At 40.9% G+C, this 18,709-nt stretch overlaps 2 protein-coding genes and 1 long non-coding RNA gene across 3 annotated transcripts; 1 reads left to right on the plus strand and 2 right to left on the minus strand.

Moving 5' to 3' along the window:
* Positions 1-1,095: 1,095 nt before the first annotated feature.
* Positions 1,096-8,696, minus strand: comtb (catechol-O-methyltransferase b). The gene is made up of 6 exons (XM_078247799.1): positions 8,595-8,696; positions 7,253-7,424; positions 2,036-2,153; positions 1,732-1,925; positions 1,507-1,638; positions 1,096-1,422 (listed from the first exon to the last, which is right to left on the minus strand). Coding segments are annotated over exons 1-6 (798 nt in total). The 5' UTR covers positions 8,597-8,696; the 3' UTR covers positions 1,096-1,242.
* On the plus strand, positions 5,682-10,783 carry LOC144516475 (uncharacterized). Its single transcript, XR_013501848.1, has 3 exons — positions 5,682-5,800; positions 9,493-9,791; positions 9,904-10,783. It is a non-coding gene; the product is annotated as an uncharacterized LOC144516475 (long non-coding RNA).
* On the minus strand, positions 9,566-16,651 carry LOC144516471 (SRSF protein kinase 3-like). Its single transcript, XM_078247794.1, has 14 exons — positions 16,406-16,651; positions 16,222-16,330; positions 16,017-16,104; positions 15,525-15,612; positions 15,143-15,249; positions 14,835-15,000; positions 14,323-14,348; positions 14,147-14,203; positions 12,874-13,219; positions 12,560-12,657; positions 10,219-10,326; positions 10,036-10,105; positions 9,864-9,956; positions 9,566-9,750 (listed from the first exon to the last, which is right to left on the minus strand). The coding sequence occupies exons 1-14, from the start codon at positions 16,602-16,604 to the stop codon at positions 9,566-9,568; spliced, it is 1,740 nt and encodes a 579-aa protein (XP_078103920.1). The 5' UTR covers positions 16,605-16,651.
* Positions 16,652-18,709: the final 2,058 nt, after the last annotated feature.

Here is an 18,709-nt window from a genome sequence, read left to right on the forward strand (position 1 = left end):
CACACAGCGGTTGCAGACAATGTTTTTCTTTTGAAAATACCATTAAGGTAACCTGCAAGTAGAGACATTTCTTCATGTAAAGGAACTTCTTACCCGCCCATTCTTCATTGACCAGTCTTGATTTTATCCATCACATGTGCTATTCCAAACAGGCCTTCATCCATGGTCCGAAATGTGATTATTTATCTAGAGGCAAGGCTTTGCTCTCCTCACCAAAAGTAAATCCTCTATCATCTCAGACAGCCGCTCTGCACTCTCAAAAATAACCACAACACTAAAAAAATGGTGTAAAAAAGAAGCAGTTGTGATTTATAAAGACTATATGAGCACACTGACTTTTGAGGCGTCAGGGTATAGTATCATCGCAGAATTAGAGAAAAGTGGAGGAAAAGAAAACATTACAGCGGTGAGATTCTACAAATCACTGCCAAATCCCTTAAAAGCTCTCTCTCTCTCTCTCTCGTTCTTTTTCCTCTGTGTGCATCGCTGTCCAGGCACTCCTCTCTCTCTCTCTCTCTCTCTCTCTCTCTCTCTCTCTCTCTCGCTGTTGAACTCTCCTTGCTCGTTCTCTCGGTGCACTAATGGCCACAGATTGGGATTATCATACATGCGTCTATGAAGAAAGCACTAGGTGGACTAGCCCACTTCCCCTTTTTTTTTTCATACAGCTGAACCAAATGCAGACCCCCCACCCCCCCCCCCCCCGGCATGATGGAACTCACTTTGAGAGATTAGATGAGCAGCAATTTGATTCATACGCTCGCACACACACACACACACACACACACACACACACACACACACACACATACACTCTCTCTTCACACACCTGTCAACACTGACACAATATCAGAGCAGAGAATAGGTTTCTGCACCACAGAATGCAGCTAGATTAGATTTATTATTGATTTGAGTTGATGCTCTGGGAAAAGCAGCCCCCGGATCAGTTTGCAGCTCTTCATCTGTCAATTAGATGCTTGGACATAGTATCACTACTGCCGCCTACTGTACCAATATAGACATAGTGCATCAAGTAGGCCTATTGACACTTCCATCATTTGGTGTTACAAAAATAAGGCACACAACACAAATTCCTTCACAGGTTTTTTCACTTTTAATTTCAAGTTAATATATTCTATGACATATTAAAAAACTTCTGATTTTAGGTCTGTTCAATGAACCCAAGACAACAGAGGTCTGAGGTTTACTACCTGTGTAAAACATCACGTTTTGTGTTAAAAACTACCCTAAGAAGACAGACTTCTCCAAGCCATCCTCCACTTTGGTGTACTCCAGGTGAGATTTGAAGTACTGGCTCTTGTATCGTGGGCTGCTCCGGACAAATTCCAGGTAGTCAGGAGCTCCGGGGCAGATGACGTTGTCTGCCAGCAGGACGCTGCCTTTCCTGAGGAGGCTACACTCCTGACGAAAAAGCAAAGAAACATCATGCATCATGGCAGAAAAATCAAGAGTTGGATTGCTATAAAATGACCATAGCAAACTTGCCTCCATCAATTTTGTGTCAGGAAGGTAACTATTCTTCCAGTGATCCAGGAAAACCAAATCAAATGTTTTCACCCCAAACTGCTCCTTCATTTTGGGGATCCAGTCACCAGATGCTCCTTCAACTAACTGGACCTAGAAAGAAGAAGAAACACCGTCGTCTGACCTGTAGCCTACACACTATGTAAATGATTGTTCTTCAGTTTGTGTGGAGACACCTGGCTTTACCTTGTCCTCTAATCCTGCCCAAGCAATGACTTGACGAGCAATTGCAGCAAAGTCTGGGTTAAATTCAAGAGTGATGAGCTTGGCGTGGGGTGGAAGCAGGCTGGCAATCCGCACCGTGGAGTAGCCACAGTAGGTTCCCAGCTCCAACACAGTGGCTGGGTTTACCTCTGACACCACTGAGTCAAGAATACACCCTGTGGCAAAACAAAAAAACAACAACATAGATGATATTAAGACAGAGCTGAGTCACCTAAGGTAATGATTTTACACATGAAACACATACAAAATAGTGAGAATTCATTACCTTTCTCATCCCCCACATTCATGGCCCACTCCTTGTTTCTGCAGAAATGATCGATAGCTTTGACTACGCTGCGAGGGTCCCCTCTAGTGGCGTTTTTCTGTACTGCATCCAGGATTCGCTACAGGGAGAAAAAAAAAAAAAAAGTTAAATAATTTTGTATGTTTTATGTCTTTTAGTGTCACAAACAACCCATCAATAATGATTCACTCATTACATAAAAGAACTTGGGTTGCCAGGTTGTGAGCACACATTTAAGCAAAAGACCCCATTTGATGATGTCTATCCTCTTGTTTTTCAAATTCTTTTAAGGGATGTTCCCAATAAGATTCAACAGGACATCATTAAGGAGCAACAGCCCATTGTTACCCTTTGCAACTCTCCATCCATCCATCCATCCATCTTCATCCGCTTATCCGGGGTCGGGTCGCGGGGGGGTAGCAGCTCCAGCAGGGGACCCCAAACTTCCCTTTCCCAGGCCACATTAACCAGCTCCGACTGGGGGATCCCGAGGCGTTCCCAGGCCAGGTTAGAGATATAATCCCTCCACCTAGTCCTGGGTCTCCCCCGAGGCCTCCTCCCAGCTGGACGTGCCTGGAACACCTCCCTAGGGAAGCGCCCAGGGGGCATCCTTACCAGATGCCCGAACCACCTCAACTGGCTCCTTTCGACGCAAAGGAGCAGCGGCTCTACTCCGAGCTCCTCACGGATAACTGAGCTTCTCACCCTATCTCTAAGGGAGACGCCAGCTACCCTCCTGAGGAAACCCATTTCAGCCGCTTGTACCCTGGATCTTGTTCTTTCGGTCATGACCCAGCCTTCATGACCATAGGTGAGGGTAGGAACAAAAACTGACCGGTAGATTGAGAGCTTTGCCTTCTGGCTCAGCTCTCTTTTCATCTAACGGTGCGATAAATTGAATGTAATACCGCACCTGCTGTGCCGATTCTCCGACCAATCTCCCCGGCTCCATTGTCCCCTCACTCGCGAACAAGACCCCAAGGTACTTGAACTCCTTCACTTGGGGTAAGGACTCATTCCCTACTTGGAGAAGGCACTCCATCAGTTTCCTGCTGAGAACCATGGCCTCCGATTTAGAGGTGCTGATCCTCATCCCAGCCGCTTCACACTCGGCTGCGAACCGATCCAGTGAGTGCTGAAGGTCACAGGCCGATGATGCCATCAGGACCACATCATCTGCAAAAAGCAGCGATGAGATCCCCAGCCCACCGAACTGCAGCCCCTCTCCACCCCGACTACGCCTCGATATCCTGTCCATAAATACTACAAACAGGATTGGTGATAAAGTGCAGCCCTGGCGGAGGCCAACTCTCACCTGAAACGAGTCCGACTTACTGCCGAGAACCCGGACACAGCTCTCGCTTTGGTCGTACAGAGATTGGATGGCCCTGAGAAGGGACCCCCTCACCCTGTACTCCCGCAGCACCTCCCACAGTATCTCCCGGGGCACCCGGTCATACGCCTTCTCCAGATCCACAAAACACATGTAGACTGGTTGGGCATACTCCCAGGCTCCCTCCAGGATCCTTGCAAGAGTAAAGCTCTGGTCCGTTGTTCCACGACCAGGACGGAATCCGCATTGTTCCTCTTCAACCTGAGATTCGACTATCGACCGAACCATCCTTTCCAGCACCCTTTGCAACTCTGCCCAATGTTATCATTATGGATCCCCTTTTTATTATTATTATGGACTCACATAAAGCATATTTGTAAAAAGATACAGCAGCACCTTTACTTTCTCCGTAGGCGTAGATAATTTGGAAACAGCTGGCAGAATATTTCTCTGTTTTTTAATGCAGTGATTCAGAGTGTCATGTTGTACTGCAGCACTGCCTGGCTCAGCAGCCTATCTGCTAAACTTAAAACTAAAGTATATAGTCAACTCAAAGTTTGTGCTAAGTTTATCGGTCAACCTGTCAAACACTCCTTTCAAACAATCCACAAAAAGAAAATGCTCAGGCTTGCTAATATCATCTCTTCTGACTTCATGCATGTTTTAAACTCTGAATACCAACTTTTGCCTTCTAACAGGCGATTTAGAGTCCCTTCGTTTAGATACAACAGGCTTAAGAACTCTTTTATACATCAGTCTATCCTGTTGCTAAACCAAAATCAGTGTGTTGCCAATTAAGATCTGGATCCGAGGACATCATGAAACATGTTTCTTTGTCGTGGCTGTTGATGTGTTTTCATCTTTGTACTATACGTGTAATTGTTGTCTAACTCTGTGTGTATTATTTTTTATTTTATTTTTGCATTATTCTTTTCCTTTTCCTCTTTCTTTTTAGCATTATTTTCATTTTTACATGCTTCATTGATTACTTCTTTTCTTGTCCATAAAAGTGCAGAAGCCTTTCTGAATGAATCTGTGGCACTGTTTCTTTCAATATGGAATCAAGTAAAGAATAGCAAGCATCAACAAAATATAGGAAGCCTAATGAGAAAACATGTCTTTGTTATAGTTAATTAGATTAGAAAAAAGGCTGCTGCAAGTCAGCTTTGTAGATTGTATAAACCTGAGTAGAGGTCTAATCAATCAGTAAAAACATGAGCAGTGCCTTTAACAACAGTATGCCCCATAATTGAGTTTTAAAAGTGCTTCTTTGGCTAAGTCCTGGATCTTCACAATCCTACCTACAGCACCTTTAAGGTTTATACGTTTTCTGCTGTAATTATCTGTTCATTTACTAAGCCACATTGGGAACATGTGATCAAAAGACCTGGCCTAAAGCTTTTTATTTTCTTTTTGCTTTCAATAGGGACAGATGAAGAAGCATCAGCCCTTATTAATTAGCACAAAGGAGCTCTTCTCAGGAAACAATAAACAAGTGTGGAATTACACATTTCTACGCATGCATGCATCTTGTTTATTGCCTGTGTCTGATGGGTCTGATGGAACTATGAAATGCTTTATTGTTAGGTAGTTTATATTTATAACTTTATAAACTATATTTCTAATCTGGCTCTCCTTTCCTTAGTGTCTACTTTATATATGCTGTCAGTATTTGTGTATAAGACAAAGTATATATATTATGCTGTCAGTATTTGTGTATAAGACAAAGTATATATATTGTGTTGTAACGTTAACATCTATCAACAGATGTAAAATGCTAAACTTAACTGCAGGTTTTTGATGAGCTACTTCAGCAGCCAGTGTTAATGATAATTGGATGAAAGGATTTTAGCTTGTCATAGCAGGAGAAGCACTTAATAACATTAACAATGGCTCTGTTACAGTAAAGTGTCCCAGTGAACCAGCATGTACAGTAGTAGAGAAGTGGGACACCTAAATACAATGCAGCTATAATGAATGGTATTAGTCACACCAGTGAAAGATCTATTGTTTCAGGTTACATTTATTCCTGAGTTGCACCTGACTTGTTTTCTTAAAGCACCCATATTATGCTCATTTTCAGGTTCATAATTGTATTTTAAGGTTGTACCAGAATAGGTTTACATGGTTTAATTTTCAAAAAAACACCATATTTTTGTTGTACTGCACAGCTCTCTCTCACTGCTGCAGATCCTCTTTTCACCTGGTCTCTGTTTTAGCTACAGAGTGAGACCTCTTTTCTTCTTCTCCTTCTGTACTATCTTTGATTGCACTCGCACATGCGCAGTAGCTCAGATGTAGATCATGTCAGCTAGCTAGCTAGCTCCATAGACAGTAAAAGAAAGACTGTTTCTCCAACTTCGGTCAGTTACAAGGCAGGATTAGCTGGGAGACTTCTAAATGAGGGCGCACATGTAAGTAGTTCTTTTGTAGATTATGGTGAACTTGTGTGTGTTGTAGCAGTGCTTTGCTATTGAGAACGAGGTAGCATGCTAGCGTTAGCATTAGCGTTAGCATGCTAACGCTACGAGCTAACGGTTGCGGTTAGCCAGCTCGTTTCGACTTGTAACGTCACAAGCTGTGCCGATTTTGAACAGCTCACCCGGAGACTGAAGGCAGGACACATTCAGAAACCGTATCTCACTCAGAACAGCATGGATGGATTTTTTTCAAAGTTGGTATGTGTGTGGAAGCACCAGAAACACAAAAGAACACCCCAAAACCCAGAAAAAGTGTTTTTTTTTCATAATATGGGCACTTTAAAAGCTTAGTGAACCTGGATTTTTTTTGTGTGTGAAAATGGAATGAAGTTCCACAATGTCCTCAATATGCAACAACATGGCCGTGATTTAAAAAAAAAAAAAGCCAAATTAATTTTTCACAAAATGTATGTATCTAGAAAAAAAAACATCATTCATTTTAGTCATACTAGGGCCGTGGCTCTATGGATGGCAATGTCGATCTGCCAGTCAGTTCACCACTATTGGATGAATTGCCATGACATTTTGTAAATGAATGAACGAAGTCCACCAACTCTGGAGATCCGGCTGAACATCAGCATGTTAGCATTGTCATTGTTATGAGCGTCGCTGAAGTACTCATAAGGATTACTGCAGCAGTGCATTGTTGATCTATTTTGAGGTGTGTATAAAACCCCACTTTATACACCAATCCGTTCTCTCAGTTAAATTATTTGGTAACACTTTACTTGAAGGTATCTACATAAGAGTGACACATGAACCCTTACCCTAACCATAACTTGTCATGACAAAAACCGAATGACACATACTAAAAGAAGCATTATGTCATAAAGGTTTATGACTTTATAATGTTTATGACACGTTCATGACAGTGTCATGTCACTCTTCTTTAGATACCTTCAAGTAAAGTGTAACTAATTATTTTAGTGTTGCCCTCTGACATTGAAGTCATTTGAACTTTAGACAGGTTCCACATGCACAGACTTGAAAACTGAGAACATCTGCCAAGACGTTAATTGTATTTGGATTATGCAGTGAAGAGAGCTGCTACCTATTTGTTAACCAAAGCAGTACACAAAAACACTAAAGTACTTGCCACACTTCACCACTCATTTCTAACTGTTAGCAGATTTAGGTTCACTGGACAAACTCCTAAGGGCATAGGGTTACTTTCAGGACTCTGTGTGTGTGTGTGTGTGTGTGTGTGTGTGTGTGTGTGTGTGTGTGTGTGTGTGTGTGTGTGTGTGTGTCTCCGCTCCTTTTTTTTCTCTTTTTTTTCAGCCTAAATCTCATCATTACCAAATATCTCAGACTCCTCCACTTCAATCAGGTCATTAATGTGTTGCTACTCTTGTAAGAGTTGAATACTGTATATTGAAGGCACACCTGAGGACGTGTGGACTGGGTCAGAGTGTCCAGCATCCGTTCCACAATGACATCATGCCAGATCAGCGCCAATCCTCCATGATACTGCACAGCAGCAGGAATCACCCATCTGTACAGAGCATACAAAAGAGCTGCTCCACCGGTGCAACTGTAAAGAACAGTCAGCCACATCCTGCAACCAAAGACAGAAAGCGTAAACATCACTTTTGCATGGATATATGGCGTATATGCTGCATTATGAGATGAACCACAGACACACAGTGCAAGAACAACACATCAGCATGAGATAAATGAAAGCTCTGATATATCTCCTCACTCTACCGGTCCCTTTGTGCAGGGCTAATGAGATGGGTGTTTACTATGCAGTATACTGTTACTGCTCCTGTTTTCATTATCTGCTGCTGCTGCTGCCAGGTCCAAGCTGCACACCCACACACATCTCAATGTGGTGATGTAGGATATCATTTAATATCAACTGCAATAAGCACGGGTAAACACACAGTCCGTTGTGTACAGCTTTTCTACTGCTCACAGAACAAATTAGTGCAGCTATCTCAAGCATGGATGAATTGGTAGAACAGAGGAAAAAGGAGGCAAAAAACACAGCCAGAATCCTAAACAAGGGCTCCTTCTGTGGGCAAGCAGTAAAAAGCATGGCTGAAAACGGCATTACCTTGCACTAATAATGCAACTGTGAAAGACCAGTGGTGGTTGAGGTAATTCCTTTTGATTTGGAGTTTGAGTTGCATGGCAACTGGCTGAGGGTTAAGATCTGTGTCACAAAAGGCAGAGCACTAGGACTTTAACATTTACTTTGGCTTTCTTCTAGCATAGACAAAACCATTTGGTTCAGAGACAGAAAAGCAGAAGCCTGTATGGGCTTGGTAAACACACACTTTCATCTTTTATCATTGTGTAGAGAGACATTTGCACAATACCAAGTTACATGCTTGCATAGTATCTAACAAATTCAATTTCTATGCAAATAACATCAGAAAAAGTAAGAAAAATTAAATAAAACAACAGGAAGGTAAACAAGAATATAAAGGTTATTAACAAAATGTGTTCATTAAATAAAGATATATTGTATTATGTATTGTGGAAATGGCATGACTGAGAAGTATCACCAGCAATGTCAGTTTGATATTAAATCTAATCTTTTCAATGAAACAATTTCACAATACTTAGAGTGCACTCCTCAGTCCATGACATGAACTAAAACCAGAATGAGCAAAGGTCTCCCTTGAGCAACACAGCAACAAACACTTATAGGGCATAACAAAAACAACTCATGCATTCTAAAAGGGTTTCTCATGAAAATCCAACAGAAAATTAGACTTACATGTGTGGGCAGGCGGCACTCCCTGTTAACTTCTCACCTCCTCTCGCTGCTGGAGGAAAATATGTGAGTTTTCTAGCAGGCGGACATATGCCTGCATTTATATGAGACTAACTCCTCCCTCCTGTTCCTTCCATCCCCCTCTCGGAGCTTAGCTGAATGTGAGCATGCAATGCAAGGAATGCACAACAGACCAAATCTCCACACAGCCACACACAGACACACACACACAGACACACACACACACACACAATAGGAGGTAATCCCTGCTTGGCATTTAATGATTTCTTTGGTTTCCCTTTGAGTGTTGTTGCAAATACTAATTCACTATGTCAAATGTTTAAAAATGACATAAAACACGTAGTTTTGGCATTGTATACGATGCTGTTGTGTACATGTATCAGTTCCATTAGGATAACATTTCCACCCTTTTCTCCAAAAGCACCTAAAATGTGGTTACTATCACATACTGCAGTTTTTTTGTTGTTTTTTTATAATACAACATATAGTCATTAGGGTACTGCTTCAAGTAGACATTTCTGGGACACTGTCTGAATAAATTCATTTCACACTTCAGACTGGTTCACCATTACCTTTTCAGTACTTAAACTTACAAATAACTACTGGAGAATAAAAGTAATATTATGTCAGTTTATTAAAATTCAGGAACTTTGTGATCATGTATCAAGGCAGTTTTTCAATAAGACAATAATACTTCTCTTTGGTCATTGCTATGCCTGAATTAGATGTGACTGCCATTAAAACACATTTAAAGACCAAGCAACCCAACTGGGTAAAGGCTGTTATTTAGGCTAATAAAGATCTATGAAAGCTGTTCATATTGATGCCAGCATCAGACTACTGCTGTATATCTCACAGCTGTCTGATTCCATGTGTCCAGTGCAATGTGTGCCAGCCTGTTCCTGAACAGAGAGCTAGTCCACTGGGCTATGAACAAGACAGAACTGGTACATCTAGGAGGTGAGCCAAGGGTGTTTCAGACACTGGGCAGCTGTGGCTCTTTCCTCTGGCAGTAGCTCCAACATGGTCAGGAGGAATGAGCTGAACTGCACGGCTTCCTCCCGCCGCCACTCATACTTATCCAGCAGGATCTCAAACAAGCTCCATGGCTTCAGCTTTGAGATGTGTCGCAGTTGTCCTACACAGGGTATGAAGTAGACTGATGGATATCAAATGCAGGTAATTTGGCAGTATAATGAACAAATAAGCATGTCTAAATTACTGTATTTGTAATCATTTAGTGTATTTTACCTTTACGGTTGAAGTATCGTTTGGAATTTCTCCCTGACAGGGCGAACTGGAATGGAAGGGATCCCAGCAGCTCAATGATGTGGGCAATGTGATCTGAGAGAAGACGGAGCACATCGTAATATAAGCACATTTAGTTTAATCAAGGACAAAAGGGATGCAGTGAAGAACAAACCTTCCTCTCGGGAGAAAGTGGCTCCTGATTGGGGATCGAACAAATAGTCCCCTGTGGCCAGCTCAAAAGCCTACAGAACGCATAAAGGAATAAAGAATATGGATGCGACACATCTAAAAAAGGCAATGCTGAAATGAAACATATTGAAAAAGGAGAGATGAAAAAACAACACAATCGGCTCACCATGCAGGCGGTGCTCCAGATGTCAGCTGGTGTGTCGTAGTCAGCACCGATCAGAACCTCCACAGAGCGGTACTGACACGTCTGGATGTCTTCAGTGAAGTGTTTGTGCTGACGACAAGAGAGATGAGATTTTAATGTTCCACTATTACAAAGTAAATGTCCTGCATCTATGACTATTAACAAAGTGCCACACAAAGTGTCTTGATTCCTCTTTATATGCTTATCCTTGTTGTTATAATTATGTTGGTATACTAAATTCTATCAATTAGTATTATATGTAGTTGTACAATGTTATTAAAATGTGCCTTTAATGACAAAACTGAAAACATTTGTCTCATAGCAAAACTGAGAATCTACGGCCATGCTAGCAGCTCTGTAAGGCTGTACCAGAGACAGTTTAGAACCTCAGAGTAACTTCCTTATCTGTGTCACATGGGTTTCTCGACTGCCACGCCTCTTTAGGAGACTAGCGGACTAGTGTATTGATTCAATGTGAAAGGTGAACATAAACACAGATTATGACCGGTTCTTTCGCCCCATAGTCACCAAAGTCAATATTGGACCCATTTTTTTTTTTGGACCCGTTTGCCAAAACCAGCCAACACAAAGACAGTTTCTTTCCCAAGCAGTCACGCTCAGAAATAGCCCCCACTCTTACACTGAACAAAGTCAATCAACACTGCTCTGCTCATCTACCTCATGTATATTTTAATCTTACAATTACAATATTGTTATTAATATACTACCATTGCACTGGACTGCCTTGCACTATATTAATATTTAAATCTTAAATCTCGACTACACTGGTATTGCACTATTCCTTCCCTCTCTTCAATTGTTATTGTATATTTTTTGTAAATTTGTAAATTCTATTGTATTGTGTATTGTTATACTGCATACGTAACAGTATTTTTTTATATTTCTTACTGTCCTTCTGTTTTTATTCTTTATATGTTAAGTGAGTGTTAAGCTGATAAAGCTGATTCAGATTCTGATCAGATCTTTGTTTGAGACCTGTTTCTGTCTCAGGAACAAACTCTTGTGATATCTGGCAACACAGATAAGTCAGTCAACTAACTAACTAACTAATTTTCGTAATGCTAAGTACGGCTTTTAGCCATGTACATATCTGATTAACTTTTCACACATGACGTTCACTACACTTTCAAAGTACTAAATGTTTTGACCTGTTGATGCCACTAGATGATCCAATAATTGTTGAGACATTTCTCAAAAATTTCATTTGCAAACCTCCTGGTGCTAGCGAAAAAGTCAGGGGATCACCAAAGTTAGTGTGATTTATTCTCTGGGAACCCTGAATGTTGTACACAATTTCATGGCAATGCATCCAATAGTTATCCGATACTTCTGTCTGGACCATAGTGTTGGACATTGCTATTCCTAAAGCCGCGCTGCTAGCATGGCTATGTTTATTTACTGGAGGGCATGGTAAATATAGCTACTGTGCTCTACAGAAAATACTTGTCACATTTGGTTTTATAAAAACGATGGGTTGGAAGTGTTTTATAAGCTAGACATGAGGCTGTCATAATGGCTGCCTCAGTCCTGTTATGCCTATTCTGCCACTCTGACCCTACCTTCAGCCACATTCCCACTGCCCCAGCCCCCTGCAGTATATTTACTGGCCTATTTCCACCCATTCCCCGCCAGATTGTCAATGTTGCTTCCTGCCTTGCTATCCAGCCCCCCGTACCTGCCTGGCTGTACCTTTTCCCTACTTGCTACCCATGCTAGTACGCTTATGTAGCTTCACTTTTTATTTTAAACCACTGAACTGTTCCTGTCTGCCTAGATTTCACTCACTTGCCTGACAGTGGCCATTCATAAAACATCTCACAATTTGCTTCATAGCTCCAATAACTGTGAGGTGCAAAAGAAAAAATAACTGTTGCTGTTCTTGATTTAAGACTTATCTTTCAGGATGGCCCCATCTATTTCCTGCTGACCAGATTTAAATTGTATTCGTATTTATGTTCTTATTCTTTTACCCCTCTACGAATGTCATCACATTTGATTTGGTACATAGACATATTTTGATAAACCTGAACATATGTTCAGTTATTGATTTGTGGTCTGTTGATAAATATAAACCAATATAACTCAAGAGTCTGATGCGGGATTCGGGTATTCTCCAAAATCTTGGCCAATCAGCATGATTCTCACTATGAGTATTTTGATGAATAAATATTATTTATTTAGTTAATGCTCTATTATGAATTTAGCGAGGAGTTATGCACTTACTGACATAATTTGAGTGTTAAGATGAAGATGATAATTTTGTAGGTTTTCAGGTTTAGTTTGCTGTTAAATAGTCACTCACCACCCAGCAGGCATTGCCCAGGTCAGCAATCTTGATGAGGATTTTATCAGCATTCTGGGGCTTCAGTAGGTCCAGAAGTACACCCGAGTCACTGATACCTAAAAAATAATATAAAATAATGTGATGTCTAAGTAAATCAGACCAGGCTAGACTTTGAGTGTACTGATGATGCTTGGCAATCTATATAGCAATACTATGTAAATATTAGCTCAGGTAAACACACTAACAAAAGTACAGTGTTGTGCCAAACTGTAAACTTTAGGTTTCCACAGGAAGAGGAACAAACTGCTGACATAGAATGTCTTGAGACTGACTACGGTGAGAGGATGGTGAAGATGTCTGATCTAATAACACTGATCTAGAACCAGAGACAGGAGCATCTGTGTTGAGGTCTGGCCACGAGCAGATGGAGTCTCTCTGGCTGTGTGGAGCCGAGCCCAGTCCGTCCTCCAACAGCAGTGTCTGCCTCCTTAACGTGAGGTTAGGACCTGTGAGCTTAGAGTGACAGGTGGAGCTACGGGTGCTAGGAGGAGCAGTGACATCAGAGAACGACACATGAAGTTTGTCTTTTTGATTGTAGTTAGATGCACTCTCCTGTCCTCGTCGACTCCTGTCTTTTCTTGTCAGTCGTTCGATGGGGCTCCTGGAGACCTTGCTGGACTGCAGTTGTGGGAAACAATCAGAGGTGAGCATTGAGTAAAACACTGAATAAATTGTTGAATGAATTATCACAAATGAATGCCTGTTTCGCAAATAAAGCAAATCATGCAAATGAAAGCCACTATATGTGGTATTTTAAAATGTTTGACTTTGGTGCCCCCTAATGGTAGCTATAAAATCACTCAACATAACATTCACATACTAAAGAAGTATTCTATGACCTTTCATCAACTTCTTTTATCAACACATCTAATACAGTGTAAACCTGAAATATTTTCATATTTGAGCCATACATTCCCTCGCCACATTTTCAGGTTTTTTTTTTTCCTGCATAGGTGTTTTTTTTAATTCATATCGTCTGTAGTTAATATAAGCCTGTAGAGCTTTAAATGAAATCCATGTATTAATAACTTAAGAATACATTGTGAAGTTGTTACTTTACATGTTGTAAAACAGTAAGTTGCTAACAACAACCTATTTTGAAACCACAACAGCGGTTGTTGGAAGGACATCAAAATCTGCAGTTGTGTCCTCTTACAGAAGCCTACAACAAGCAACCCCCTCTACACCCTCACTTGTCCCATCCCTTTGAGCTACAGGAGCCTGTTAGTGACACAACAATACCACAAGAGCAAGCTAGTTTGAGTTAGAGCAGAAATTCAACTCACCTGTCACCATGCAAATTATAATCAGGAACTATTTAAGTACACTTCTTGAGCATCACAGTCACAATTATATGAATCAGAATCAACAGAAATCTCAATCGTCAATCAAAGGACAGTAATCTGACAAAGTCAGTGGAGAACATGTCCAATGCCCTGCCTTTTAATTATTTTACATGTCCTATAGTGAGTTCCAGGATGTAGATGTTGTCAAGATGCAGTTAAGAGTCTCAAGTGCAAAAGCAAAACACAACATCCATCTTACCCACTCCCCAAGAGTGTGGAAAACCCCAGTCAGCTTCCCCAACAAGTTGGACAAACTCTTGGGAGTCATAGCAGAAACGAGGACGTCATAATGTAATTTTAACAAAACACAACCATCCTAATATAATGAATGAAATGAAAGAGTATGTACAGAAGAATAGATTTCAGGTTGCACACCTGTTTTTCTCTGGAGCTTCTGTTCACTGGCAGGAAGCGAAAACATCAGCAGGGAAAAGAGCCACAGAATGTGAAATAAATTATTTTTTCTTGCATTTAATCAAGAACACCTCCATCAGGCTGGTACTCGTAGATTCCTGTGACAGATATTCATTTATAATGAAAGTTGGTGCTCATAAGTTTATGAACCCATGCTAAAGTTGACTAAAAAGAGGAATAAAAAAAATCATCTTTTGGAAATTGATCTTAATGCCTTAATTAAAAGAATTTGGAAAAATCCAACCTTTAAGGACACCAATTTTCTTTGTGAATGAATAATGTATCATAAATAAATACATTTTCTTCCAGGGGGTCCTTAAAAGGTTGGATTTTTCCTAATTTTTTTAATTAAGACATTAAGATCAATTTTCAAAAGATGATTTTTTTTATTCCTATTTTTAGTCAACTTTAACATGGGTTCATAAACTTATGAGCACCACTTTACATGTGATTGCTAATGCAGCATCACTAACCTGTGGAGCTGGTGAAAGCAGAGGACACTGGCAACTGCCACAACTTGGTGTTGGCTGCCAGGTTCTGAATGTAAACCTCATCCACTCTCAGGAGGATGTTTTCCGGCTTGATGTCTGTGTGGATAATCTTGCATTTACTGTGCAAGTAATCTAAACCTTGCAGAATCTGTGATAAGTAATGGAAATACAGTCACTGTACCGCATGTCAGTGAGAAGTGAAAATAGGAGATAATCTGTTCAAAAAAGAGCTCAGTCAGTGGTAAAGAGAGGGAGGATGATTTCAGATGGAATAAAGGGTTGCACAGCACCTGTCTGAGGATGCTCTTAACGCAGGGTAGGGGCAGGCCAGTGTAGTTGGATTTGATGATCCACCTCAGCAACTGGTGGCCCAGCACCTCCAGAACCATGCACACATCTGGTGAGCAATTAAGGACCTTGTTTCATACTGTACAGCTTGGGTATTTAGAGTTTCTTGTGTACATGTGGAGAAGGCGAAAACACATTGACACAATCTTTTCTCCTTACAGTCCTCTCACTATGATATAAGGATGTTGTAATGGTAGCACCTGTTTGTCCATGTGTAGGCATATTTGTAAACAGCATAATTTAAGAACAATAGCTGAGAGAAAAGCCATACCTGCACTGCAAGTTACAGAGTAGGTGATTGCGTTGGGACATTATAAAGGATACGCTCTCCATTCACTCCAGTGATCCTGAAGTCATCAATGAGGTGCACAATTTTCTCACGTTTTGGATCTTTGGGGTCACTGTCCCTTACCTGATGGTCATATAGAGTACATATTACAATATCAACATAATAATAAAGAATCTATAAAATGCAACAACACGCAACAACTATTTTAAATAAAAGATCATGATTAAAGCCACAGTGTAAGATGCTGGTGGTGTCGTATTGATGCGATGTGTACTCCATCCTGTCTCTCTCTCTCTCTCACACACACACACACACACACACACACACACACACACACACACACACACACACACACACAGTGTATACAGTGCATTATTTCCCCCCTCATCTCTAATAAACCTATCACAGTTTCTGATCATCTTCTCCCTATGATACACTTCTTTCGAAATCAAACGTGTCTCTAATATTACTAATAAAACAACCTATTAAGTATACATCTTAAACATAAGAAATGTGGTAACACTGACACATTTCAGAAGTTTGATCTCATCCAGTGCCGTCTCTGTGAATGTTTGAGCACTCTTCACAACCTTCAGAGCCACAAAACGCCCCTTCCTGCATGTAAACAATTATGGCAGTTAGTTACTATTATGTATAAATCTAATTAGATTATCTGTATTATTATGCTATCATTTTATATATGAAAAGTCAATAGGTCAAACCTGTACTTACACCATATCCCAGCAGAGCCATACAGTAGAGAAGTGACCCCATCCCAACTTTTTAACCACTTGGTAACGGTCAACGAAAATCTCTTCAATCTCTACAGGGTAGTAACCACCTGCAACACAATGTACCGCCTGCATCAAAATCTCTCAACCAGTGTGTTGGAGTTTGGTGTTGGAGTGCTGCCTACCAATGCCATAGTCTGCAGGATTCTCCTGTTGCTCATCGTAGGATCCCAGAGGCTCAGGTGAATGAGGATGTATCTGTACAGCTGGAGGGGAGTGGGCAGGTTTGCTGAGCTGTGGGGAAGGTTTAGGACTTCCTGCTGGTGGGTTGGAAGAGCTGGCTGAAAGAAGGGCTGATATGGCAGCAGCATATGAAGATGACATGTTTAACTGGAGCCTGAAGAATTCGAGCACAGCTGAAGATGGGCCCAAATGACTGGAGCACTCAGAAGGAAAGCTGCAACAAAGAAACATTTGCATGCTTGGAAGGGGCTTTTCAATCATGCTTACATCTGTGAAAATTTACTAGCTGCTGTCTCTGGCAGCTAGTTTGTGCTTTTAGTCACTGATTACATGAGGTTGTTTGCAATGACATTTCAAAGAGGCTGGAGATGTGTGTGTTTATTTTTAGCTGGATGAATGGTATGTCAACGTAAATAGCTTCTGACACTGACACAGCTGAAACTGGACTCTTCCTGATATTGCATGGACTACAGTGTGGCCGCCACAGTTGTAAACATGAACGGCTGGCAATTCAATTCAATTCATGTTCTTTCAAGGGTTCTGGCTAGAGCAATTATTTTGTTAAGACAGTAAAGTAAGTAAAATACACAACTATCACTGTACTCAATAAGTGGTGCAATTAAAGTGCTCATATTATGCTTTTTGGCTTTTCCCCTTTCCTTTATTGTGTTATATATCTTTTTTGTGCATGTTATAGGTTTACAAAGTGAAAAAGCCCAAAGTCCACCCCAAAGGGACTTACCATCTCCAACAGAAAACACTGTTCACAAACTGCTCCAAACAGCTCTGTTGTAGTCCAGCCTTTACTTCCGTGACAAACCTACGTCACTTTGTAACACGTTATAATGCTCGCCTAGCTGCTAGCGTTGCACGCCCTCATAATAACAATAAAACAGTTTGGTGATGCATAGATCTATGCACCACCAAACTGTTTTATTGTGAAGGTTTAAGCAGGAAGTCCAGTTGACTCTTCTGGACTAAATAAAATCCGACTTCCCAAGTAGGCTACAAATGGAACGCACAATTAGTTTAGTCTGGTTCAGTACATGTTGATAGTGTTAATACAACACAAGGAAGTACAAAAAGTCAGAGAGCCGTACGTATTTCCCTCATAGTAAATACTCAACAACATTTGAGGAGGCGCCTACTTACCCCTGTGTGTGATATATCCAGTTTTATTATTTGTAACGCGGGACATAAAACGAGCCTGGCTGGCACGAGGACTCAGCCCGCGTGCTCTGTCCCTCACTCGCTTTTCTGTATGACTTAAAAGACACCTCGGTCCAAGAATAGCTGTCTGCTGCTGCTGCTGCTCTGCTGTGTTTCTGACAACAACACTGTACAGTAGCTACCAGCTATTTCCAGAGGGGCGAGGAGATCATTTTCTTATTACTTCATCAACTTTCCTACAATCCAGTTATAGGTTTTAGAAATACTACAGGTCACCAAATAATTATGGCAGAGATAAAAAACAAAAAAAACAAAAAAAAAACACCATGACAAAGAAGAACAATATTTCTTGTGTATGGTTACACAAACAGGGATACTAAACTTGCTTTGTGAGAGGGCCGGGGCCAGGGGCCAGTTTATAAAGAAATTTGAATAATATTTATTGATAAATCAGATATTTTACTGCATTTAATAGCTCCTGGGCACTGCCAAGGTCTTGAGCAGTGGCTGTCAGGCGCCTGTCCATCGACAGTTGCAGCCCCTTCACTCTGACATCTCTCCATCTGTGCATGTAGCCTAGGCCTGCACGATTCGGGGACAAATATGAATCACGATTTTTTAACTTAGAATTGATATCAACGATTTTTTTCTCACAAAGTGTAATGTTTATTGCACACATGCACCATGGCAAAACAAAACAAATTGGCAGTACCAAACATAGATTTTTTTTGGCACCTATAGCACATTGCGCATCACCACAAGCCTGAACACAGAGGCTTCAATGAAGAGAAGGGAGAGCACTGCAGCGCTTGGGAGAGCTTTAAAACCTATTTTATACAGTCTATGTTTAAAACTCACAGAAGTAAGTAGTAGTGTTTGTGATGCAGTTAGCTCAGAAAATTAAATGAGAATCAAAGTCATTAAAATACATATATATATGTTATTATGAGGGCATGCAACGCTAGCAGCTAGGCGAGCATTATAACGTGTTACAGTGACGTAGGTTTGTCTCTGAAGTAAAGGCTGGACTACAATAGAGCTGTTTGGAGCAGTTTGTGAACAGTGTTTTCTGTTGG

This window comes from Sander vitreus, chromosome 4 (genome assembly GCF_031162955.1).
Source record: "Sander vitreus isolate 19-12246 chromosome 4, sanVit1, whole genome shotgun sequence".
NCBI classification, from domain to species: Eukaryota; Metazoa; Chordata; class Actinopteri; order Perciformes; family Percidae; genus Sander; species Sander vitreus.

Excerpts from the sequence above, each read along its gene's own strand:
- comtb (XM_078247799.1), bottom strand. Across the intron at positions 1,926-2,035 it reads GAATGTGGGGGATGAGAAAG|GGTGTATTCTTGACTCAGTG; the intron begins GTAATGAATTCT and ends GTTTTGCCACAG. Across the intron at positions 1,639-1,731 it reads GGGCAGGATTAGAGGACAAG|GTCCAGTTAGTTGAAGGAGC; the intron begins GTAAAGCCAGGT and ends TCTTCTTTCTAG.
- LOC144516471 (XM_078247794.1), bottom strand. The coding sequence starts at position 16,604 with ATGTCATCTTCATATGCTGCTGCCATATCAGCCCTTCTTTCAGCCAGC. Across the intron at positions 15,250-15,524 it reads CACTGGAGTGAATGGAGAGC|ATGTGTGCATGGTTCTGGAG; the intron begins GTATCCTTTATA and ends ATTGCTCACCAG. Across the intron at positions 9,957-10,035 it reads CACTTTCTCCCGAGAGGAAG|ATCACATTGCCCACATCATT; the intron begins GTTTGTTCTTCA and ends GTCTTCTCTCAG.